At 41.0% G+C, this 27,063-nt stretch overlaps 1 protein-coding gene across 2 annotated transcripts in view; it reads right to left on the bottom strand.

Annotated features, from left to right (window-relative positions):
- Positions 1–594: 594 nt before the first annotated feature.
- Positions 595–27,063, bottom strand: part of TMOD2 (tropomodulin 2) — a 70,313-nt gene continuing 43,844 nt past the window's right edge. For both annotated transcript variants that reach the window (XM_037054637.1, XM_037054636.1), the window contains exons 6-10: positions 21,187–21,317; positions 19,277–19,384; positions 12,726–12,869; positions 4,629–4,773; positions 595–2,538 (exon numbers count right to left, since the gene is read on the bottom strand). In XM_037054637.1, the coding sequence (XP_036910532.1) occupies positions 2,504–2,538; positions 4,629–4,773; positions 12,726–12,869; positions 19,277–19,384; positions 21,187–21,317 (563 nt within the window). In that variant the 3' untranslated portion in view covers positions 595–2,503. The remainder of the gene's footprint in view (positions 2,539–4,628; positions 4,774–12,725; positions 12,870–19,276; positions 19,385–21,186; positions 21,318–27,063) is intronic.

Genomic DNA, 27,063 nt, shown 5'->3' with positions numbered 1-27,063 from the left:
AGGAAAGAGCCTTCCTTGAAGGGGCATGCCAGGGACGCAGCACTTAAATATATGTGCAATGAATCTAAAACCATAGGAGAAAGACACAGAAGAGAAATGTTTTTCCTTTTGGCAACATGGTAACCAAAACTTATGTATACCAAGAAAAAACTATATACATTGCTGATGAATGTTTATAAACCAGCAACCTAGTGGAGAAAAGCCCTCATTTATAATATTTGATAATTTCCTTGGTATAAATACTCCCACCACAGCCAATTCCAAACCACCAAGAAGTACTGAACTGGAGGTCAGAAGAGGTGTGAACAGCACACCGTTGCGTAGTGTCTTCCACACAGACACAACAGGTGCAAACAGTTTTAGGAGCCTAGAAAACAGTAAAATCTTTGAGTACTACTTTTGTTTTTAATATAACATATTTAATTGTATGTCATTTAATATTTTTAAGATTTTATTTATTTATCTTTCGAGGGAAGGGAAGAAGAGAAGGAGAGAAATATCAATGTATGGTTGCCTCTCATGTGTCCCCCGCTGGAAACTAGCCCACAACCCAGGCATGTGCCTCAACTGGGAATTGAACTGTGATCCTTTGGTTTGCAGGCTCACACTCAATCCACTGAGCTAAACCAGCCAGGGCATCATTTAATTTTTATAATGGCTGTGTTTAACAATCTGTTTGCAAAATTCTTGAAAGTCTGATCATCAGGAAGCCTGTATAAGTTGGCTCCAACCTTCCACACATAAGTGATTAGGAGGGAAGGTAAAAATCAGACTGAAAACCATTAAATAATATGTACTGTACTTTTTTTATAGCACGGAAACGTGGTAAAAAACTAAAGACTTTTTAGAGTTCTAAAAATGTCAACATGTTCTGCTCATTAGTCCCTCAAAAAAAAAAAGTAAAACATTCTCAAGAAAATCAGATATTTCAAAGGATTTTAGGACTACACATGTGAGTATCTGAAATACAGGTAAAGGTCTAATTTGAGAAAGACCATCTATCTTAAACAGTTTCCATGTGCTTTACAAACTAACTAGAATAATATGTGAATTGTTTTACGTTAACTGGTTGTACTGCTCTCAAGCAACTCGGGAACACTCAATTATTAAACAGATCCTGGACTGGACCCACCTTCTGCTGGAATCAGCACCTCTCTGGCTCCAGGTGTGGCCAGCACAAGGGAAGCCAACTTTGCTGAGGCTCCAATTACAGAGGAGAGAAAGAAGGGAATGCGCTGGAAGGCGGGGAGGCGAGCAGGGAGTAAGCCACTTGTCAGCATGCCACCAATGACTGCCGTGGGCACCATGTTGGCAAAGATCTGTTTCCTTAGTGCAGGCTGCGAGTTGCGCTTCTGGGTTAGAAGATTCACCCTCACTATCGTGCAATCATCTCAGTTGTGCTTTCCTGGCTCTCATTCTTGAGATAACAAACACTGGGTAAGTGATAATTCACATTTTCTCCTGACATTTGCAAATGTTTGGATGGATCATGCCACGTAAACAAAACTCTATAATTAACTTGAATGTTCTCATTTCATCCTGCAGTCTTGCTACACTAAAGAAAAAGGAATAAATGCTTCTAAAATGTGCCAAAATAATGCAGTTGTGTGTATCAGACAACCTTGATTAAGGTGCAATCATTATTGTTTTATCTGGGCATGTACTGTTTTGAAAGTCTCCCTCTTACTAATATTTAAAAATAACCATCATGTCTGGAAAACTTTCAAACAGCTTTGTAAAAAATTATCCATCAGAGAGTCATGTTAAAGATTGAATTTATGGTGAATAATCAGTAAAGGCAGATGTAGCAGTTCATTTTGCTGCCTGTGAGTCTGTCTGGCTGGAAGCTATATTTGTGGGTTAGTAACCATTTTATTTACTTATTTAGGAAGGCTGTGTTAAAGCATAATAATGCTGTCTTGTTTTTATGAAGATGACGCCACTGATTTCTGATCAGCGGGCGCATGTGCAGATAGAGATATTTCTGGAACTCGGAGAATTTGTGCTAAGTTGGGTCACATTTTCTCATCCAGTGAAAGATTGGCAATACTAACTTCTTCTGTGGTCAGCAGAACACTTCTGATGTACGTAGCCTAACTCAAAGCCATGCATGTAAACAGAGATAGGCCTCTATCATAATCACAGTTACAAACACACTTCTATACTAAACTCCTTTCAGCGGTTAAAAAAAGTCTGTGTAACGAAGCGAGACAACCCAACATGAAAGTGGTGAGATCATTTTTAACTGCTGCTATCCATTACAGATCGGCGTATGTCCACTGGTGCAAGTTGCCAGAGGTGCCCATGAGCAAATGAAACAACTGTATATATTTAAAAATCCAAGATAAATAAGGAGTGCTAAAAAAGAATAACAATTAAATTATTAGTCATGTGGTTAACGAAAATGAATGACCTTTGATAAAATGGTCCCGATGGGGAAGGAGAAGAGTTTTTGTTCATTTTTAAATGGCTGCCGTGGTGAATCTTTACCTCTTGTAGAAATTTACCTTCGGTCTCCTTCAACTCGCTTTTTACGAACTAGGTAAAAAAGAAATAAGGATTAAAAAGACAAAGTGGAGGAATACTCCTTAAATTTCAGAGAAACAACATGAATCATAGAAAATAACAATCCCACACCCTTGAAGATACAGTTATCTTAAATTTCAATATTTGATTATTTACTGGATTATTCTATCAATTCCAGTAACGACAGAATAATACAGTGTCTTGTGAGATGCACATTTAAATAAACCTGTATCTTTTAGCACCTCCCCATTTCTATGGAGAAGGTCCAGAATAGATCCACAATGGAGTGAACTTCTAAGTAATTTCTGGGTCACTCATCCACAGCCCATATTCTCAGCTTCTGTGCAACTGGGTCATCAACTGGCTTTAACTAATGCTGCAGGGAGGCACATTCACAATCTGTTAATTTTGATTATAGCTTGAAGACCAAGAGGGTCTGCTATTGGAAGATCAAAATTTCTAAGCCTGTTTTATATAAAACCTCCTAAGACACAACCTCCAAGGGAGGGGTGATTCAGATGGCAAGCAAACTGAGATTAGAAATTGCCTGGCTGCCCATTCCCAGTATCTGCAACCCAATTCTTCCCCCTTTCACTTCCCCAACTGCAGGCTCTTCTGGTGGGTAGGAGGAAGGCTTCCTGAACTTGGCAAAAATGGTGCCTGGCTGTGGCCCTGCCCCATCTGTCCTCTTTATTTATTTATTTAAAGATTTTATGTATTTATTTATTTTTAGAGGGGAAGGAGAGAGGGAGAGAAACATCAATGTATGGTTGCCTTTTGTGCATCCCCTGCTGGTAGTTAGCCTGCAAGGAACCGGCCTGCAACCCAGGCATGTGCCCTGACTGGGAATCGAACCGCCATCGTCTGGTTCGCAGGCCCGCGCTCAATCCACTGAGCTACGCCAGCCAGGGCCCCATCTGTCCTCTTTAAATGGCCCGGCCTACCAAAGGTGTAGCCCACAGCTACTGCTGCTGGGCTCAGGATGCCTCCCAGATTATTTCAGACCTCTTGTGTGGTGTGCCTGTTCTCCTTTGGTCTCCATGTTGTTTAGCTGTGGGCTCCCTCTGCTTTTCCTAGATGCCTTCCGACTGTTGCCTCCACCCTTCCCCAAAGATCCATTTGCTGGGATGCTGCTTCCTCAGTCTCTGCACCCCGAAAACAAGAACTGCCACATGCCTGGCCAGCCACTAGATGCCACACACTGCACCTTGGCTGGGCCTCAGGGTCTTGGCTAAGCATGTGTGGGCAGGGAACTGGACACTAACCTTTACCTGCCCCCTTCTATGTCAAGCTTCTGCCTCATCCACTGTCTGAACCCTCCCCATGGCCAGCACTGTACTTGGTGGAACAGTGTGCCCAGTTCCCCTGTCTAAGGTCTGGCATTCCGACCCTGAACCTCAAACAGGAGACTGAAGCCTGCTATGGCTGACTGCTCACTAAGTGGACTGCCTGCACCCAGATGTCCTTTTGCCATGCGGCTTCAGGTGGCTGGGATGTCCCCAGATCAAGCCTTTCCAATCTGTCCCACTCTTCTGTGCTGCGGTTGACTAGGACATGTCCCACCTCATTCTAACAGAAGAAATGCCACAGATTCTCAGCAGAGTGGACAGCAGGAAAGATTAAGGAGCAGCTAACTGAAAAAGCTAGCTCTGAGTTTCCCTTCATATCATAGTTCCATTAATTCATTCCACGGGTAAATTACCAAAGTATCAGACAGAGCCACATTTAAACCCAAGTACAGGGCACCGTCAGGACTCAAACATAAGTGAACAAACATCACTGTGTCCATCCACCTCCTGGTGGTGGACAGCAACAAAGGGCGGTTACATGTAATAAGTAAGTAAAGGAGAAGCAAATACATAAAGGAAACCAAGTAAAAATCACAGGCTGTCTGGAAAACAGAACAAACCATTCTCGAGAGAACGCCACAATAAAACTTATGTGAGGATGAGGAGGGTTCCCATGACCATGGAATAGCATGCCTTGGATGAAGGGCTGGCACTAAAGGCCAGTGGAATGGAGCGGTGTTATATGTGAAGTGGAGGAATGAACGATCATCACGCTTTTCTAATAGCTAACAGCATGTGTTATGGCTGCATTACCCAGGTCATTATTCTTTGTGATGGCAGCTGCCACCCTTGTTCGTGGTCCTTGCTTGGTAAACTGATATCCAAATTTGAGGATCCTTGAGTTCTCCTCGAGCATCTGGGCAATTTCCATCTCTACGGCTGTTCCCAACTGCTGTCTCTGGTCGCAGGTGCAGACACATACGTGGCATGACAAGAAGAAAGAGGAAAGAGTCACTTGTGTGGGAAAGATTCATGGCTACTTGTTGGATTAAAAAAAGCAAAAAGGCAGAATCTCCAGCTGAATGGGCAAAGTAGCTGGAGATATTTTCTCCCTGTCCTCCTTTGTTCCTTGCTGAGAAGCAAAACCCAACAGTCAAATCCACTGGCATGCTAACCTGAGAAGATGAAGCCAATAATTTATGACGGAAAAGGTGACACCAGATGTAAAATTACAGCAAAATGACTATTTGGCGTGTTTAATTTACCGCCCCCCCCCAGTATCTGTACTTCAAACAGGTGTTGTTAAATAGTGAAACTGTCTTAAAGCCATCAATACGATTAATGAGTTTTCTATTCTGGGATCCACATCCAAAAATAATCAAAGACCACTGTGCCATTGTCTCTCCGGAGAGTCTTGCTTGGAGATCCTCAATGGGCTTTCCTGTGGTCTGAACCCCAGCCAGGTGAGTTCTCAAACACCAAAGGGGTTACTGGCCCACAGAAAAGTCCCTGAGTATTTCATGTTTCTGAAAAGAGGCATTTGTTTGTCTTTTAAGTTGAGACACAGAATAATACAGACATTAAAAGTAGATTTTTAAAAATGGCGACATGTAAAACTAAGAATTTAAAATTAAGGAACACAGTATATTTTTTCATAATATATACATTAAATATTTTAAGTAAAAATACAGGCTTGTTTAGAAAAAACAAAGGAAGTGTATAAAGTATAAAAGTTCCCTTCCCCTAATATTCCCATTCCCCACAGAGGAAGCCAGTTTAGCATATGGTATGTAGTCTTTTAAACATTTTCTATGCATTCACATATCTATGTAATCTCCTGTACATGTACGCTTTTTTCACAGAAATGGATTCTACTAGCACATTGTCTGAAACAGGTTTTTATTTTTCATTTAACATTAGAACCACCTTTTCATGTTGGTAAATATACAGTGACCTCATCCAACAGCAAAGCATTCCATTATAGTAATGAATCATAATTCACGTAGCCGGGTCCTAGGGACTGACTGGTACCTTGCCTTCCCTGTCTGCCTCGCAGACAGTGCTGCAGGGATCTTCCTGTGCACACACTGGATGCTGGCGTTTCTGCCAGTGCACCTGGAAGGCAAATTTTAGCTGGGTCCCAAAGTAAGCCTGTTTTCATTTTAGATACATTACTAATTTACGCTCCAAGGTTATGACAATTTTTACTCCTGCTAATAGTGTTTGAGAGTTACTGTTTCCCCTACCCTAAGCAACACGGTATATTACCAATCTTTTCCCCTTTGTCAATAAAGTAGGTGCAACTTATATGTCACTTATATACCTTTAATTTGCCATTCTCAAATTAGGAGTAAGAACAATCAGTTTTCTCATGTATTTGTGTTTCTTTTTTTGGAAACTACTCATATCTGTCATTTCCCCATTTTTCTCCCAGGTTACAGTTCCTGGATATTTTTTATTGACTTGTAAATTTCTTATATATTAGGAAATTAGCCCTTTGTCAGATTTGCTGAAACTACTTTGCTCAGTTTGTCTTTCTTTTTGAGTACTATAAAGGTCTTCATATGGTCATATGGTCAAATTCATCAATCTGTATTTTATGTCATGTTTAGAAAGTCTCTACTGATGTTTTTCCAATTGCTTTATAATTTTGCATATTGCAATAGTTAAACCTTGATTTCATCTAAGATGAATTTTAGCATGAGAATTAAAATAGAACACAAACTTTATTTTGTTCCAAAATGCTAGCAAATTTCCCCGCTACTTTTTACTTAATTTTTTCCCGCCATCATATGAAATAACACTTCACTACAAAATTCTCACGTGTACCTGAGTGTTTCTGGACTCTATCACTCTGCCAGTCTACGTCTGTGCCAGTATCATGCAATTAAATTGCTTTACAATATATTTTAAGATACATATATACCTTTTAAATTTGAAAAATTTAAGTACAGAATAGATAAAGGAGAAAATGTATGGAGGAAGTTTTTTGTCCTTGGCAAGTTCTAGGGTTTAATGCTTTGCTCTTCATCTTTCTTTTCATTCAACAACCTGCCAAACGAGTCTCTTAGCAAAATATTCACAGAATGTGGTACTTCCAGAAAGACAACAGTTTGGGGAATGCACGGGGAGGGTAGAGATTAGCGTTCTAAGCAATGTGGGTCTATGGGAGGGAGAAGCAGCAAAAAGGTAAGAGATACTGACCTCATATTTTCATGAGCAACTTTAAGTCATGACACACTTTCAAACAATGGGACTGTATTAAGAGACCCAAGTTAAGGTTGGGACTGCCAGAGTTATGGCTTATGCCCCTGGACTGGGCAAAGGGGTTCCACCCACTGGCAGCAAGAGCTCATGGTGCAGTGACTGAGAGGGAGGATGGAATAGTCTCTTTACTTCCCCTCACAAATCTCAAGCTTTTGGAGTCCTGCACCTGGGTAACTTGGAGGATGGCGTGCTGATGGTGATATAAACGAGCTGAAGAAAATTGTAATGGGAGGGGGGCAAATAATAGAAGGGGATAAAGTAATATAACATAGGGCATCTTTCTTGCTCAGCCTGAATTTTCTTTGTTGGATGTGAGGCCTTTTGCATTGTATATACAAGGCAACAAAGGGGCACCAAAACCTCTGATAATTGGGACAGTATGTTTCTCTTTTTTCTCTTAAGCTACTAAATACAAAGAAAAAAGAAACAGAAGTTTATGCATACATTTCTTAAGATAACTTTCTGCTTTTTCTTTAAGTAACCTCTTTTCCCTACTCAAATTTACTTAGTCATGAATATGCATCACTACTGTTCTTCTCACGGGGCTCTCCATCAAGTCATTACATGTTTTCACCGGGAGCCCATGCAGGGGCAGGTTCTCAGCAGGCTTTCATTCTGGTGCAAGGGCCTGCTACAATGATACCAAATGGGTCTCAGCTGCTGACTCTGCCTGAGGAAACTGTCTCAGAGATTAGTTTATTTCAAACCTTCATTAGACACACGAGGAAACTGAGATTTACTTCTAACAGTCTGAGTCAGTGAACAAAATTGTGGGTGGGAATCAAGTATCGACTCTGAATTTCCTCATCTGTAGAAGAGAGCAAAGAATTTTCCAAATCTAGAACTTAATTCTCTTTCTCATTATAAGTAAAGAGATGTCATTTCAGAGGCATATTGAGGGACTAAAGTTGAAAAATTGAGGCTTCTGGTCAAGATGGCGGCATAGGCAAATATGGCTTGCTCCTTCACACAACCACATCAAAATTGTAACTAAAATACAGAACAACCGTCACTCAGAACTGTCAGAAATTAAGTTTAATGGAAGTCTGACAATGACAGAATGAAATAAACCACATCCATCCAGACTGGTAGGGCGGGTGCTGATGTGGAACAGGCTGGTTCCTCACCCAAGTGTGGTAGATAAAAATTCAGGAGGGTATCTTGGGAGTAAGGAGTCCCAGCCCCACACCAGGACCCCCAGCCCAGGGTTCCAGGGAGAGGAAAATAAGTCCCCACAACTTCTGGCTGCAAAAACCAGTGGGGATTGAGTTGGTGAAAGAAACATCTGGAGCCCCAAAAAGTTCCTCTTCAAAAACTCACACACAGACCCACGTACTCAGACTCAACCCCTCTGAACTCCAGCACCTGGGCAGCACCTTTAAAGGCACCAGTGGCATGCAGGGAGAAACTGAAGTGTCTGGCATCAAGGTGAGCAGAGGCCATTGTTGTTTTTCTTTTTTTTTTAAAGATTTTATTTATTTATCTTTTGGGAAAGGAAGGAGAGAGGGAGAGAAATATCAATGTACGGTTGCCTCACATGCGTTCCCTGCTGGGAACTGGCCTGCAACCCAGGCATGTGCCCTGAGTGGGAATCGAACCGTGATCGTCTGGTTCGCAGGCCCGCGCTCAATCCACTGAGCTACACCATCCAGGACCCCATTGTTGCTTTTCTAAACCCTCCCCCGACTGAGCCAGCAGACTGGTGCTGTATCTAAGATTCAATCAACCTGGCTAACACTGTTTGACTTGCCTTGAAGATCCCAAGAAACTCTACCCCACCTAACTTATAGACCCACCCAAGCTACTTTTCCATATGAATGGCTGGCCTTGGCTCATGGTTCATAACTTCTTAAATCCTCTCAAACAAGCAACCACTGCCCTCAGTGAGCCCCAGGCCCAGCACTAGCAACAGCTAGCTGATTCACAGCTTGGCTTCTCCTGGGAATCTCCAAGCTCAGCACAAGTAGCAGCCATCTCAGTTGGCTTTATAGCTCAGACAAGGTGGCCTCAGGCAAAATATAGATGGGAGCTGACCTTGGCCTGCACCACCTGGGAAACCACAGGGCCAGCACACCCAGTGGACTGCTACAGACCACATGAGAGAACCACCACCCTGCCCATGCACAGCTGAATATCCACAGAGGGCGGAGGTTGGTGGTAAGTGGTCACAGCCAATCCTTACAGCTGACTGGCCTGGGTAAATCCCTCCCATTGATGTGCCAACAGCAACCAAAGCTCAACTACAAGAGGAAGGTGTACTCAGCTCACACAAAGGGTGCACCTCAGGTACCCAGCTGAGGTAATAGGGGAGGCTGTGCCACAGGACCTACAGGACACCTACTACATTAGAGCACACTACCAAGATAGGGAGTCAAAGCAGCTCTACCTAATACACAGAAGCAAACACAGGGAGGCTGCCAAAATAAGGAGACAAAGAAACATGACCCAAATGAAAGAACAGATCAATACTCCAGAAAAAGAGCTAAACAAAATGGACATAAGCAATCTATCAGATGCAGAATTCATAACCCTGGTTATAAAAATGCTCAAGGAACTTAGTGAGAATCTCAGCAGCATAAAAAAGACCCTGTCAGAAACAGAGGATACACTAATTGAAATAAAGAACATTTACAGGGAAACAACAGAATGGATGGAGACAAGAATTTAATCAATGATTTGGTACATAAGGAAGCAAAAATTAACCAATCAGAACAACAAGAAGAAACAAGAATCCAAAAAAAATGATAATCACATAAGCAGCCTCTGGAACAAACTCAAGAGGTGCCAGAAGAAGAGGAGAAAGAGCAAAAAACTGGAAATCTATTTGAAAAAAAATGAAAGAAAACTCCCCTGATTTGGTGAAGGAAATACACATGCAAGTCCAGGAAGCACAAAGAGTCCCAAACAAGATGGATGCAAATATCTACATTCCAAGACACATCATAATTAAGGTGCTAAAGATTAAAAATAAAGAGAGAATCTTAAAAGCAGCAAGAGAAGTTCATTACCAACAGTGGAGTTTCCATAAGACTGTCAGCTTATGTCTTAAAAGAAACTTTGCAGGCTAGAAGGGACTGGTGAGAAATAGTCAAAGTGATAAAAAGCAGAGACCTACAGCCAAAATTGCTCTACCCAGCAAAGCCATCACTTAGAATCAAAGGGCAGATAAAAAGAGCTTCCCAGACAAGAAAAAGCTAAAAGAGTTCATCATTACCAAACCATTATTTTATGAAATGTTAAAGTGACTTGTTTAAGAAAGAAATCAAGACTATGAACAATAAAATGGCAAAATATACAAATCTATCAACAATTGAATCTAAAACACAAACTAAGCAAACAAGAACAGAGACAGAATCATGGATATAGACAGTGTTTTAATTGTCACCAGACTGAAGGGGGTGAAGGGATGGGTGTGCAGGAAGAGGTGTGGTAAAGAGGGTGTGGGGGCATGGGTGAGGCAAGACAGGGGAGGGGATTAAGACATACAAATGGGTGGTTACAGAATAGCCATGGGGCTGTAGAGTCCAGTATAGGGAATGCAGTAGCCAAAGAACTTACACGCATGACTCGTGGACAAGATCGATGATGGGGGTATTGCCTGAGGGAGTGAGGAGGAAGGGGGGCAGTTGGGGGGGTGGAAATCAGGACAACTGTAAAAGCAAAACCAATAAAATAAAATTAAAAATGAAGCTGAAAAATTACACGAAGCCTTTCCTAGACGGCTGAAGAAGGATGACGAGGTTTATGCTTTGGAGGGGATTTAAGAGAGACTTTGTACTTCAGGGTCTTCTTCACATGCACTGTAAAACGCTGCTCTATTCTACATTTTTAGAACTTTAGCTCATTCACTACGTGTAAGGTTGTCAGATTTAGCAAACAAAAATACAGGACACCCACTTAAGTTTGAATTTCAATAAATACCAAGTAATGTTCCAGTAGATATGTGTCCCAAATATTTCATGGGACATACATATACTAAAAATTAATTGTTGCTTTCCTGGAATTCAAATGTAACTGTATCTTATCTGGCAACCCTAACTAGATAATAGTTCACAAGAAACTAGGAACAGAGTATCTGGAGCATTATTTCAGACATGAGGTTTCACGATGACCTAAACCAACACAAAAAGTTAAATATACTTTAGAATAAAGTGTCCACTTCTGTCTTTGATCTCCTGGGAATATTTACTAAGAGCCCTCACTTTCTTCCTGATCTTAATCTATTTGATAAATATCCCTGAATCAACACTTGTTTCCCTACCATATTTTTCTCTAGATTGTTTTCCTGCTCTCCCCCTCCTTGACGGCTCTTTCTCAATGCGCTAGCAGCCGGACGCAGACCAAGATGCACCACCATCAAGCTTCCCCTGAATGCGTATGGTCAGCCCCCTGTGCTCCCCTCCACACCTCTGCATTTGGAAAGCCGTTCTGGTGATTCATCCCTCCTGGGGAGGGTGAGGAAGGCTGCCTGTCCCCTAGTGGGTTCCCCTGCTCCCTTGGTAATCAGCCTCAGGAGGAGGGCAGATACTGCACAGTCCCCTTGTCCTGGTTAGCAAAAAGGGAGAGGAGAGCTGTCCCTGGGACCTGTTTTGGGTTGCCAGGCAAAAGTCCTGAGTAGAACCCTCAGGCTTCATCACATCTTGTAGCATCTAGACCAGGACATTTCCCAGACATCAGGGGTCACTCTGATAGGCACTTTCCCCACTGTCCCTCCCACTCACCCACAGGGGAATGCTCACAGCGCACGTGTCCTTGCTGTCTCCTCTTTTTAGTTCCATTCCAGGTCCCTTTCTTCCTACTATACAGTGTCTACATCCCTCAGATTCACCGACTCCCACTGCAGGCACTTCCCTGCGCCAAAGAGGCAGGGCACAGCGTCACGCTGGGAACTGAGGTGTGCTCCCCGTGGGCAGGAGCCAGCTGAAGCCAGCAGAACAACTCCAGAGGCACTGCAGGCTGATGGTGGGTAAGGGAGGTCTTTGTGGGACAGAAAGTGGTAGCTCTAGGGAAAAGTGGTTTGCTTTGGCTGCTGATGAGAGGCCTAGAAATGCAGTCACAAAGCTGAGACTGTGACTGCACTGTTCGTGAGGCCTAGTGCTATTCTGAGCCAGGCCATCCTCTAGAACCCAAACTCCTTTAAACGGGCTCTGTGGCCAGCACCACACGGCAAGAACCTGGTGTGTTCTTTCTTTTAGCTCTGGCAACCTCCATCCAAGGACAAGAATTCTGTCTCCAGGAGTGGACACTCTGCTTTCTCCTTGTATCCATAGTCCCAGTGACAGGCAACAGCAAGGCTGGGATGGGAATGTGCTGATTCCTGCTAAGAGGCAACACTGATGATGGCTGAACAAAGCAGCTGTCACACCTCTGCCCCCACCTCCTTTCTCCTCCAGGGCCTGATAACCCAGGGCTGGCGGGGGGGGGGGGGGGGGGGGGGGGGGCAGCTTGCTGGCTCTTTATGTCTCAGGCTGCCCAACTGTGCATTGCTTAATTATTAACATACTTTCCCCGACTTATCCCGCAGGCCATCGGCTGTTTATAATTCATAGGAAAGCCAGAACATCAAATCGAGCGATGTAGCTTTGTCTTTTACCTCACTCCACGATGGCACTCCTTTCACAGGAGCCCCGTGAGCCCGCTTACCTGGTTGTCGATCTTGATTTCCGTCAAGGTGTCGTTTTCTCTTAGTGCCTCCACCAGGGCCAGGATCCCAGTTCCGGTTATGAAATTGGATTCTATGTTTAGACTTTTCAAGGTCTTGTTTACTTTCAGCATATCTGCAAAAGCCTTATTAAGGAAAATAATAATAACTATCATTATTATTATTACGGTTGCTAAAGATTTATTTCCTGAACTCTCCACCCCCAAATTAAATAAGTATTTTTTACAGTACTTAAAACCTTAGTTAAATCATATTTGCACCTCCAAGTAACAAAGACAGTAATTAACAACTCAAAAAATTGATTAGTCAAGCAGCCCAGATTTATGAATTTCACATATCTGCAAAATGAAAAAAAAAAGAAAGATACCAACATAGAATGATTAACTTTGCTCTGTTAAGGACATTTTTTAAAAAATCACTGCCATCTGTTATCATTATCAATTTTTTTTTGAGAAAAGGCATTTTAACATTAGGAAATATGTGCAAAGGACACAATTTCAGAATAATTTTAGTTTGGTCTTACAGTATGAATAGATTTTTAAAACTTTACCCCAGGCTAGCACTTAGGCACTACTAATTTAGTCATCTTATTTCAGGTCATCCGGAGATCAGAACTCCTCCAAGATAACTCTGGATAGAGTCATCACTCAGCGTGGCAACCCCTGGAGACCCCCAGTTCACAGCCGCAGACTGCACGCATTCAGCTGCTCAATCCCCTTCCTCCTCCATTTTCCACTTCATGAGGAACAGATATAATTTTTAAGCAACTGAAACTCTTACAGTGCAAGAAAACAACAACAACAACAAAGAGAGCCATTATCTTGAAGAACTGTTAAAATACAGAAAAGAGACTGGTAGAGATATTAGGACAAAGCTGCCCAAGATGCCAGAGTAAGTTTCGACTGGGCCGTTTCATCCAAGAACAGATGGAACAAGTAGAGCAGGTGGAGAGCACACCGTCCCTCCCTGTGGCTTCCCCCCAAAAGGGCACCTGCTGGCACACCTACCCGTGAAAAATCTCCCAGGAAGAGCCTCTAGTGGAGGTGCTAGGACCGCAGAGAGAAGCAGTGCAGACTCTGAGGCACCTCCAGACCATCACCAGACACAGTATGGATGAAAGGCCGGAGAGGCAGCTACTGCCCAGGGATGAAATACTCTTGCAGAGCAAAGCCCCCCTAACCGCAGCAGCTGTGGGGACCCCCGGCTGCCAGCCAGCCCCTCACCTACTCACGACAGAGAAGAATGTCAGTCAGTTCACCTGCCTGCTTACAAAAGCACCCATCCATCCATCCATCCATCCAGAAAAGACTATTGATCTTCTACTATGTTCCAGTAGTAAAGAAAATAAAAAATTCCTGTCCTAGGGAGCTGATATTTGAGCAGGAGGGCAGAATCAATAGTTAATGAATAAAATGTGTAGCTTGTCATGTGGTGAATGAGGTCTACACAGTTTGAGAGGAAATGGTGCCAGTTTACACAAATCAAACCCGTTCTCCATTCAGAAACATGAACGGGCCACTTGTGATTGCTGGACGTGTTAGGAAAACCAACATCGTAAATGAGAGAAGTGTTATGAGATACTAATGTTAAGAAATGTTGTGAGAACACCAGCATTCATCCAAGGACAGTTTCACAAGGACAATAATAAAAAAGACAAGAGAATGGAAGAAACTATAAAGTAACAGGGAAAAAGTTCCCAGAGTTGAAGAAAGCTAAGTCTTCATCTGAAAGAACCCACTGAGGCTCAGAAGAATGAATTTAAAAAAGGCTAGAACTGGGCATATACAAGTGAAATTACAGAAATCTAAGGGAAGAGAGTTTTAAAAGTTTCTTGCAAGAAAAAATAAGTTACATGGAAAGAAGAATCAGAAAAACATTACTTGATTTCAAGGTCCCTGGGAACAGAATACAGTCAGAACTCGGTACTCATCAGCTTCAGACCTCATCAAACCTGGTACTCATTGTGTTTTGATGAGAAAAAAATGTTTCAGCACTGGGTGCTTGCTCGAGATCCGTCACACCTGCTGAAACTTGACTCGCAATGCTGCCTGGCAAAAAAAAAAAAGCTTCGGCACTTGTCACCTGCTTGCCACTCATAGGTTTCGACACTCATCATGAGTACTAGAACAAATTAGTGACAAGTACCCAGGTACCACTATATATATATATTTAATGTGGCCTGATAATTGTAAATGCTACTGATAAGTTTTAAGTTCTGGAGTCAATCTATATACATAACATAAAATATGACAAAGTGTATGACACTCAAAAGCGTGAAAATAATAGAGTAACTACAATTTGGTGACAGAAGAGGAAAGAAGGATGGAAGGTAAAGTAAGTTCAGAAATGCCCTCATCTTTTCTAATGGAGGATCAAAAATTATCTAAGAGAATAAGTAAAAAATAAATATGTATGTGTATTAGTGTTTTTTCTACCCTGACTGCTTATAAGAACGACCTGGAAGTCTAATGAATATGCTGATGCTTGGGCCCCACCCCGGATGAATTAAATCAGAATCTGGTGGCCCGAATAGCTGCATTTTTGAAAAGCTCTCCAGGTGACTAATATTCAGCCAGGCTTGACAGACACTTTAATTAAAGTCATCACGACAACAATTAGAAGAATGAAAAACAAACCGACAGTGACTGCTCTGGGGAATAGTACAAGGAATTTCTAAACCATTTGAATTGTTTTTATGGAGGGAAAAAACAAGAAGAAGAAAGAGAAGGAATCCAACTTGGGTTTGGTTCTGTACTACTGACATTTGAAGCAGGGAACTCTTTGTTGTGGGGAGTGGAAGGGTTAGCCGTCTGGAAGCCCCACTAAATGTCAATAGTACCCGCCCAGTAATGACAGCCAAACATACCTCCAGACACTGCCAAATGTCCCCTGGAGGGCAACACTGCCCTGAGGTGAGAACCACTGGACGAGAAGAACAATCCTGTGTTTTAGTCAAGCAGTTGCTTGAACTACAAAGAAGGTTCAAAGGTTTGGACTATCCTTCTTGTATATACCATGTAAGTTAACGTGCATTTATTCAGCACTAGGTCTTTAATTAGAATTCAATGTACACATTTTAATTAGAGCACCAGAAAGGAATGCACCAGACCTTATGGACTCCGCAAGCTTTGGGATTTACTTTCAGTATTAGAGTAACAAAATGTCAGAGCAATTATGCCTTTATAAAAAAAAAAAGCTGCAGGGCTTCCTGGCAAGCAGCCAGATCTTGCCAATTTCTTTTAAACTTGAGAAAACACTTTTCTCATACTGAACAAAACAGGGGAGACCCAGCCAAACATAACCCTGGGCTGTAGGCCCAAGTTCATTTCAGTTAGCAAATATTTGAGCATCTATTACATATGCTGGGGATAACAATAGTAAAATAAAGACTAGATTTCTTAAATGTTATAGAAATAAAGTACATTTTTAAAGAGAACGTTTTGAGGCAAAATAGTAAGAAGCTAGGAACATTCCTTGGCAAGTAGAATAGGGCAACTGAAACAGTAAGTTGAAAAAAATGTCCAAGCAATGTACAGCCAGATACAGGTCACCTCCCTAGGGATAGCATCTAGGCCTCGGTTGTATTTCAGCTCCAGGCCCAGAAAAGCGGCAAAACCAAGTGGACAATGCCAGCACCAGCCTCAATGACTAACGAGCCCCTACCCTGGCACTGACCAATCAATGGAGGCCATGACCCTGAAAGAGCACACCTGGAGAACTGATGAGTATTCTCCTAAAACCCTCCCTTGAGACCTGCCCTAGGATCCCCACCTGCAAGAGAGAGATAAAAGCCTCAGGACAAAGAACCCAGAGTGTACCCTCCCTCTGGGGAGCAGCCCATGCCATTCCCTTTCCCTTCTTCTTCTCCCACTTCTTCCCCCACAGGCATGGCATCTCCTACACCCTAAGGGACCCCAAGACTTGCAACCAGGGGAGCAATGGGCAGCTGGCAGCTCGTTCCAGGCTAATCCTCTGAACCTGTCCTCTAGACCCCCTTCTCTCTGACTTCCCAGTGAGCTAAGGCGGCCCAGCCTAGGCTCTCCTGTTGCTTCATCTACCCTACGCCCCTTCTTATTTCACTGTCCCCAGCTTTAATAAATGTACCCTCAGTCACCTGGACCCCTGTTGTGAAATCTTTCCTACATGAAGTCAAGAGCCCACACACCCCTGGCTGACTCTAGGCAGACTCACTCGGGGCCAGGCCCCTTGTGCCGTAAGTTTTCCTTCTTGCACTTCACAGTACTGTATGAGAATGCAGTGTTCGGCACGGCCTTATAACTAAACCTGTGCCATCCAAATAGTGGCCACCAGACACAGGTGGCTATGGAGCCTTGGAAAAACAGTTGGTTTGAATTAAGACGTGCTGTAAATGTAAACCACAATCTGGACTTCAAAAATGTATGTGGAAACAATAAGGTAAAATACTTCAGGTTTTCAAATTACATTCTGAAATATTTTGAATATATTGGTTTAAATAAAATATACTATTAAAATTAAAATTAATTCCATCTGTTGCTTTTTGTTTTTTAATGTGGTACTAGAAAATTTTAAATTATACAGGTGGCTGACATTTGTGGCTGTCATTTTATTGCTATTGGACAGTGCTGTAGTAAAATCTTGATTTTTCTGGGGCATCCTTGTTAATAATAAGAGCCTTTTTACATGTTTGAGCCTTTTTTCTACATTGGCATTCAGTGAGGGTAAGTTCTGTTAATATTCACTTCTATAGATGTGGAAGTACTTGGCACATGGTGAATTTAACTTGGTAATAGATCACTTAAATTCACTTCCTGGCTTGATCACAAGCTGTATAATCTTAAATTGTTACTCAACCTCCGTGAGCCTCAGCTGCCTCATCTGTGAAGTGGGGATAACATGGTCTCAGTACATTTAATTTGTGTATTCACAGTAACCCCTCAAGTGCCTCACTGAACCAGTTTTTGAACCTTACATAGAAAAGTGTCTCAAAGCTCTTAAGCAATTTTCAACCCATAGAAAGGTTCTTTCTTGACCACGGCATAGCTGCAAGGAGCGTCATCTGGGGGCACCCGCATGACAGCTGGGCCACCTTGGCATAAAGCCCAAAGCGGCTTTTCCCTTCACACCGAAGGACAGCAATTCTTCCTCACAATTGTATGGTGTGTTGGTTGCACAGTATGCATTCAACACATAGAGTTGTTGCCTTAAAAACAGGATCAGAGAGATTATTATATTTGGCATGTATTTATTTCACTTAGAAAGTTATCTTTTTAACCTAGAGTAGCTTAGATTATTTACTAGTAGTATGGACAATGGATTATCAACTATTCCCATCCCTGCCATTTTACGCTAACTAATATATTAAATAAGAGTGACAAATCATTTCTTTGTTCATCCCTTTAGTCACTTACACGCAAAATGCATGGTGAATATTTTTGCTTCAAATATTGAAAACAAACCTACTTAAAGGCAGAGATTATAGAAAATCATATACAGATAGGAATCCTTAAATTGTTCATTTCACCTCACCAATGATCCAGTTGTGCTCTTTTTTTGCTTCAAAAATTGAAAACAAACCTACTTAAAGGCAGAGATTATAGAAAATCATATACAGATAGGAATCCTTAAATTGTTCATTTCACCTCACCAATGATCCAGTTGTGCTCTTTTCCTAATGTAACGACAGGTCTCGGATTCAGAACTGCTTTGAACTTACAGATTTAGAAATGTAATACCTGCTGGTGAAAACATCAATTTTGTCGCTTATTCTCTCTTTTACCTGAGTGCTTATACAATCATGGAAATATTCTTTATTGCTGAGAGGCTGCAGGGCACACTCATTCTTCAATTTAACGACTGTGTTTCAAACATCGACCCTGTGCCAGCACCGTAACGTTCATACTGTCTGATTTTAACGGTATTTTAGATCTTCCAAAAGACATGTTAGTTTTTTAGTATTATTATTTTTTAAGATTTTATTTATTTATTTCAGAGAGAGGGGAAGGGAGGGAGAAGGAGAAGGAGAGACACATCGATGTGAGGGAGCAATATCGGTTGGTTGCCTCTTGTACCATGTGCCCTGACTGGGACCTCCAACACGGGCATGTGTCCTGACCAGGAATGGAACCAGGTAACTTCCACTTTGCGGGGCGATGCCCAACCTACTGAGCCACAACGGTCAGGGCTACTTTAATATTTTTGTATGTGCCAAGTTCCGGTAGGATTTGGGGTCTTATACTATCCACTGATTGTAACAAAATGTTACCAAAGATGCAAAGGTTTAGCAAATTTATACTAAGCCCAGAACAAAATCCAAATATACATTTAGCTAAATGCCTAATCTAATCCTATTTCTTTCTCCTAAAAGTGTATTGCTAACAAAATTCTACTTAATTCAAAGTGCTTAACTGGGTTGTCTTATTGTCTCATTCTAACTGATTTTGTTTATTAGCTGTGTAGAAAATAAATTTACCAGATCTGAAAATTGTTAATAAACAAACTAAAGAGTTTCTAATGACTTTAATCTTTTCGTGTTGCTGAGAACCGCACTCACAACTGCCACAGGGTCGTTGCTGCGGGTCGCGGCCAGGCTGAACTTCTTCACGTGAGTGTTGGTCTCCAGAGCTTTTGCAAATTCCCTCAGAGTTGGAATTGGGATGTTCTAAGATGGAGAAGATACAGATAGTTTATAAACCAATCAGCAGCACCATTATCCCAGGCTAAGGACCCATAGTTTTTAAGTAATTTTTATATATAGATGACTAATTGCAAGATATCCCTCTAAAAGACACTCATCAGCCACCTTCCAGCAGCCAAGCCGTCCCCAGCCAACAGCAGCACTCAGAGTCCAGTGAAGGAACGTAACACAACGTGACATTCTGGCGTCACCCTTCTGTCCACTAACCAGGAAATAATGCACGTACCATACTCCCCCCTTTTCTCTCATTCTCTATAGTCTAACCAGAATGAGCCCCTTGCTATTTTTCAAAATATCTCATGGTCTTTTCTCCTCCATACCTTTACATACACTTTTCCCTTTGCTTGGAAATTTCTTTGTCCTTTCTCTGATTAATCCCCAGTCTTATTTTAAGACCCAATCAAAATATCACCTTCTTTGTTTACTGGCTCTCATTGGCAGGTTCAAAGTTTTCCTTATCTGCAATTCCATAATATTTGAGACCTTACCACATCATATTTTCATTACTTGTTTAGTGTTTTTCTCCTAATAAGTTCTTCAGAATAGACCAAATGAATCATATTTCCTCCTCTACGGCATTTAGCACAGTTCTGACCCCTGGGGAGGGAGACCATGTGGGGCACAGCAAGGGACTGATGCGAGTCCTACACGTGCTATGGACTTAGTTCTGTGACTGTGAGCAACTTAATCTCTTTAAATAGCTCTAAGGATTAAATGAGATAATGAATTTCAAGTAGTTAGCAAGAAATCTGGTATACAGTAAGTACTCAGCAAGTCAGTTATTAGTATTAAATGCTAGAAATTGGCCCAAGAAGAAGAAATAAAGTGGATGTCAGACAACGTTCTCTCTCTCACACACAGACTTCTTCGTTAGAGAGTGACATAACCCACTGACAAATAGAATAGAGTGGAAGCGACAATGTATGACTTCAGAGAATAGGTCATAAAATGCATGGTGGCTTCCTGCCTATTCTCTTTCTCTTGGATCAATCGCTTTGGGGGAAGCCAGCCAGTTTTCTAAACTCATGCTAGATCACTTGCTTTGGGGGAAGCCATGATGTGAGGACACTCAGGCAGCCCTCTGAAGAGGGTCATATGCTAAGAAATTGAGGCTTCCTGCCTTGGCCGGTGTGGCTCAGTGGCTTGAGCACTGGCCTGTGACTGGGTTGGATTCCCAGTCTAAAGCACATGCCTGGGTTGCGGCCAGGTCCCCAGTAGGGGGTGTGGGAAAGGTAACTATACATTGATGTTTCCCTCTCTTTCTCCCTCTCTAAAAAGAAATAAATAAAATCTCTTAAAAAAAAAAAGAAATGGAGGCTTCCTATAAACAGCCACATGAGTGTACCATCGTGGAAGCAGTTCTGCCTGCCCCAGGCAAGCCTTTGAGATGACTGCTGCCCGGGCTGAGAGCTTCGCTGCAGCCTCATTTGAAACACTGGGCCACAGCTACTCAGCTAAGTCACTCCCTGATTCCTGATACTCAGCAACTGTGTGAAATAACAAATGTTTATTCTCTTAAGACTGTAAGTTTTGGAGTAATCTGCTATACAGCGATAGATGGCTAATACACTATATTTAACACAGCAACTGTTATTATTTTCAAAGAATTCTAAAAATCACTTTTTTAAACTGCTGCTTCTTTTGAATAAGATATCCTGCCTCAAAATCAGTGACTCAAAATATTTCAAACAGGTAATCAGTAATCTCCATTAAGTTTTCTAAACTCATGCTAAATCAAGTGACCGACGACAATTGCAATGAGATACCTTGATGTTGTTGAGATTGACTTCTTGGAGGCTGGGATCATTGGCTTTCATCTGCTGCAGGCTTACTTCCACATTTGTGGGGTTGGGTGGTTCCTCAAATATAGGCTTGACCTTTTCACCTTTGACCACATCTGAGACACAAGTTTTTAATTTGAAAAAGAAAATGTAAGGCCCCTCCAGTTAAAATCAGTGATGATTTTCCCACCAAGTGACCTTTCTTTCATATGCATTGATTCTAATAATATTCTATTCTCAACGACAGTAAGATTATTCTCAACTAAGCAAGCATGGGGGTGGCACAGCCTGAGTTACAGTTTCAAGGGTCGATGTTTCTCATTCGCAATGAGAAGAAGCGTCAGTAGCTGACGTTGCATGGAGCCAAAGTGCAGAAGACCCTACGGCAAACTCAAACCTAAAAAAACAAGCCTGTGCAGCAATAACTGCAATAACAAACCCTCGCATCTGATACACACAAAAAAGAAATAATGAATCTCTTCGTCTCCCAAACTGTAATACTTTCTAGCTTTTTGTCTATCCCTCACCCTCCTCTGATACCCACTGTGGAGTGTTAGTTTTGAGGAAGGTATTGGGAGAGAAGTAAAATAGAACAGAAAAATGGAAAATTTTGCAAAAGCACTTAACATAAAATGTTTGCAATACATATATATTTGTGTATATAACATACAAAGGGTTAACACTGCGATATACACAGAACTCCTATAACTCAATGAAACAACTTAATTAAAAATGAACAAGTAATATCAAAAGAATCTGTAACACAACTAAAACTATAAAAATAATTAAACTCTGAAATAAAAAATGAGATATATTTAATTAGCCAATAAAAGTAAAAGACGATAATATTCATAGTTGGCAACAATGTGGGGGAAACTTAAATTGGTGCATGCTTTTGGGGAGAGTAATATGGCATCACTTATCAAAACTTAAAATGTGGAAATTCTAACACAGCAATTCTATATCTAAAAGTCTAATCTACAGAAAAAATAGTATGAACACATAAAGATATACAGTCAGGAATGCTCGCTGATGCATTATTGGTGACAGTGAAACACAATAAAATGTCCATCAGTGTGAAATGGTTAAATAAGTTTTAGCAAAGTCACACAATTAGATGCTATCCATTCACTAAAAGAATTGGGCAAAACTACCTGTACTGGTAAGAGAAGAGAACCATATGTATTTTTTAAAGTTAATGAAAAATAAAATACTCAGGTATAAACCTGACAAAAATACAGAGTCTAGCACAAACAACACTCTTTTTTATTATAAAATCTTTTATTACAAAATCATAAGCATGTAATTCTGTAACATAATAATATCACACTCAAGCACACCATATGACACCTTAGGTGAAACATTCAAATTGAAACTATAAATTATCACACCCTTATCATTACCCTACCAACCACAATCAAGCAGGCGTTACTTTTGCCAGAGTCAGTATATACAAGATCAATGTTAGGAAAACTATAAAACTCTTGGGAAAAAATTAAAAGATTACCAAATGGAGAGACAGTACATGTTCATGGATAGGAAGACTCAATACTGTCAAGATGTCAGTTCTTGACAAACTTGACCTCTAGATTCAATGTAAGTCCAATCAAAACCCCACCAAGTTATTTTGTAGAGATCCACAAACTAATTCTCAAGTTTGCATGGAGAAGCAATATACCAGACTAGCCAATGCAATACTGAAAGAGAAGAACAAAGCTGGAGGACTGACACTACCCACCTTCAAGGCTTCCTGTAAAGCTATAATAATCAAGACAGTGTGGCACTGGCAAAAGAATGTATTAATAAATCAGTAGAACAGAACTGAACCCTGAAATAGATCCACATAAGTATAGTCAACTGATCTTTGAAAAAGGGACAAAGGCAATACAATAAAAAAGACAAAACAACTGGATATCCATCCACATACAAGAAAAATGAATCTTAACACAGACCTCACAGTTTTACAAAAATTAACTCAAAATGGCTCACAGACGTAAATATAAAATGCCAAACTATAAAACTCCTGGCAGATAACATAAGCAAAAACCTATATGACTTTGGGTTTGGTGATGAATTTTTAAATATAACACCAAAGGCATGATCCATGAATGAAAGACTTGACAGGCTAGACTTCATTAAATTAAAAGTTTCTACTCTGTGGAAGACAGTGTGAAGAGAATGAGGATATGAACCACAGACTGGGAGAAAATATTTGCAAAAGACACATCATAAAGGAATGTTATTAAAAATATTCAAAGAACTCTTAAAACTCAACAATAAGAAAACAGCCTGATTAAAACATGAGCCAAAGACTTTAACGGACAACTCGCTAAAGAAGATATACAAATGGAAAATAAGCGTATGAAAAGAGGCTCCACATCATGCCATTGGGGAAATGCAAATTAAAATGAGATACTACTACACGCCTATTAGAATGGCCAAAATGGAACAGTAACAACGCCAGATGTTGGCAGGGGTATGGAGCAACGGCAACTCTCATTCTCTACTGGTGGGAGTGCATAGTGGCACAGCCACTTTGGAAGACAGTTTTATAGACTCTTACAAAAAACTAAACATACTCTAGAACCATAAGAACCAACAATCATACTCTTTGATTGTTACTCAAAGGAGATGAAAAGTTATGGCCACACAAAAACCTGCACATAAGTTTTTAGAACAGACTTATTCACAATTGCCAAAACTTGGAAGGAACCACGATATACTCCAGGGTGAATAAATAAATAAATGGTGGCACATTCAGATAATGGGATATTATACAACACTAAAAAGAAATGAGCTATCAAGCCATGAGAAGACACGGAAGAATCTTGAACACATATCAGTAAGTGAAAGCAGCCAGTCTGAATAGCCTACGTACTGTATGATTCTAACTATATGACATTCTGGGAAAGGCAAAACTATGGAGATCTGTGGTTGTCAGGGGAAGGGTCATCAAGGAACATGCATAAAGGACACACGGACAAAGCCGAAGGAGGATATGATTGAGGGTGGGAGATGGGGATGGGTGGGGCAGAGGGGAGTAGTGGGGGTGGAGATAGAGACAACTGTGCTTGAACAACAATAAAACAAATAAGAAAAAGAAGATCAAAACTATGAACACTAAAATGGCAACAAATTCATAACCATCACTAAATTCACAACTATCACTAAATTTAGCCACCAAATCGAAAAAAACAAACTAAGCAAACAAGAAGAACAGGAACAAGATTATCATAGATATGGAGATCTTTTGGAGGGTTATATAGCAACAAGAAAAACTAAGTACTAGGAATAAATTTAACCAAGGAGGTAAAATACCTATATTCAGAAAACTATAGAATACTGAAAAAAGAAATTAAGGAAGATACATATAAATGGAAGCATATACCATGTTCATGAATTGGAAAAATTAACATCATTAAAATGTCCATACTATCCAAAGCCATCTATAGATTAAATGCAATTCCTATTAAAATACCAATGGCATATTTCACAGATGTAGAATACTTCAAACATTTATATGGAACCAAAAGAGACCCTGAATAGCCTCAGCAATCTTGAGGAAGAAGAACAAAGTAGGAAGGATCACAATACCTGATATAAAACTATACTACAAGGCTATTGTAATCAAAACAATCTGGTTCTGGCATAAGAACAGACACATAGCTCAACGGAAGAAAATAGAAAGCCAGGAAATAAATCCATGTCTCTACAGTCAATTAATATTTGACAAAGGGGACATGAGCATAAAATGGAGTAAAAATAGCATCTTCAATAAATGGTAATGGGAGAACTGGACAGCTACATGCAAAAAAATGAAACTACATCACCGACTTACACCAAATACCACAATAAACTCAAAATGAATAAAAAACTTAAATATGAGTCATGACACCATAAAAGTCCTAGAGGAAAACATAAGCAGTAAAATTTCAGCTATCCCACATAGTGATATTTTTAAAAACGATGTAGTTTTTTAAAAAGATTTTATTTATTTATTTCTAGAGAATGGGGAAGGAAAGGAGAAAGAGGGAAAGAAACATCAATGAGTGGCTGTCTCTTACACGGTCCCCTGCTGGGGACCTGGCCTGCAACCCAGGCATGTGCCCTGACTGGGAATTGAACTAGCAACCCTTCGGTTTCTAAGTCCACACTCAATCCACTGAGCTACACTACTCAGGCCCACATACCAATATTTTTACCAATATATCTCCAAGGGCAAGGGAAATAAAGGAAAAAATAAATAAATGGGACTATATCAAATCGAAAAGTTTCTGCACAGCTAAAGAAATCATCATCAGACTGAAAAGGGAACTGACTATCGGACAAGGGATTGATCACCAAAATAATATAAAGAACTCATACAACTCAACATCAGGAAGACAAATAATAAAATCAAAAAATGGTCAAAAGACCTGAATAGACACTTCTCCAAGGAGGACATATAGATGGCCAATAGACATATGAAAAGATGCTCAACATCACTAGCCATCAGAGAGATGCAAATTAAAACCACAATGAGATACCACTTCACACCGGTCAGAATGGCCATCATTAACAAATCAACAAACAGTAAGTGCTGGAGAGGATGCAGAGAAAAGGAAACCCTAGTGCATGTTAGCGGGGGTGTAGACTGATGCAGCCACTGTGGAAAACAGTATGGAATTTCCTCAAAAAACTAAAAATGGAACTGCCTTTTGACCCAGCAATTCCACTGCTGGGATTATACCCTGAGAACCCTGAATTACTAATTCAAAAGAACCTATGCACCCCAATGTTCATAGCAGCGCTATTTACAATAGCCAAGTGCTAGAGGCAACCTAAGTGTCCATGAGTAAATAAGTGGATCAAAAAACTGGTACATTTACACAATGGAATACTATGAAGCAGAAAGAAGGATTTCCTAGCTTTTGCAATAGCATGGATGGAACTGGAGACTATTAAACTAAGTGAAATAAGCCAGTAGGTTTAAGACAAATGATCTTAATTTGTCTTTAGTACCATATGATTAATTAAATATTAATTAATTAAATACCATATGATCTCACCTATAAGAGGAATCTAATGAACAAAATCAACTAACAAAATAGAACCACAGGCACGGAAACGTGAAACAGACTGACAGTGACCAGAGAGGAGGAGGGAGGGGCACAGTGGTGGAAAGCAGGGGAAGGGACTAGTTGAAGAGCATGTATGAATGACCCATGGACATGGGACAACCATGTGGGAACTGACTGTGGGGTTGGGAGGTGGGGTGGGTGGAGGAGGGCAAAGGGAGAAAAGCTGGGACAGCTGTAACAGAACAACAACAAAAATGCCTTTAATAAAAAACAAAAAGAATGAACCCTAATGTGAACTACGGCCTTTGGGGGATAATGATGTGTCAGCGCAGGTTCATCGGCTGTCACGGATGCACGCCTCTGGTGCAGGGTGCTGATAACAAGGGAGGTGATCTGTGTGGAAGGGCGGGGGCACAGGAAATTTCCCTGTGACTTCCTCTTACTTTTGTTGTAAGACCAAAAAGCTCTAAAAATAATGTTTTTAAAAACACCCTCCAAAAAAAATCCTCCACTGAGGATATGTTTATTGATTTTTAGAGAGAGAGGAAGAGGAGCAGAGAGAGAGAAACACTGATGTGAGAGGAAACATCAGTCAGTTGCCTTCCATATGTGCCCTGACTGGGGATTGAACCCACAACCTTTTGGTGTATAGGACAATGCTCTAACCAACAGAGCCCCGCGACCAGGGAAGAAATAATGTTTTGTTTTGCTTTTTTAAGTTAATGATATGGCCCTGACTGGTGTGGCTCAGTGGGTTGGGTGTCTTCCCACAAACCAAAAGGTCACCTGTTTGATTCCCACT

This window comes from Sturnira hondurensis, unplaced genomic scaffold, assembly GCF_014824575.4.
Source record: "Sturnira hondurensis isolate 20B ecotype Veracruz unplaced genomic scaffold, ASM1482457v3 Scaffold0008196, whole genome shotgun sequence".
Taxonomy (NCBI): Eukaryota; Metazoa; Chordata; class Mammalia; order Chiroptera; family Phyllostomidae; genus Sturnira; species Sturnira hondurensis.
Note: the sequence above shows the minus strand (reverse complement) of the source record. Positions and strands in the feature narration are given on the sequence as shown.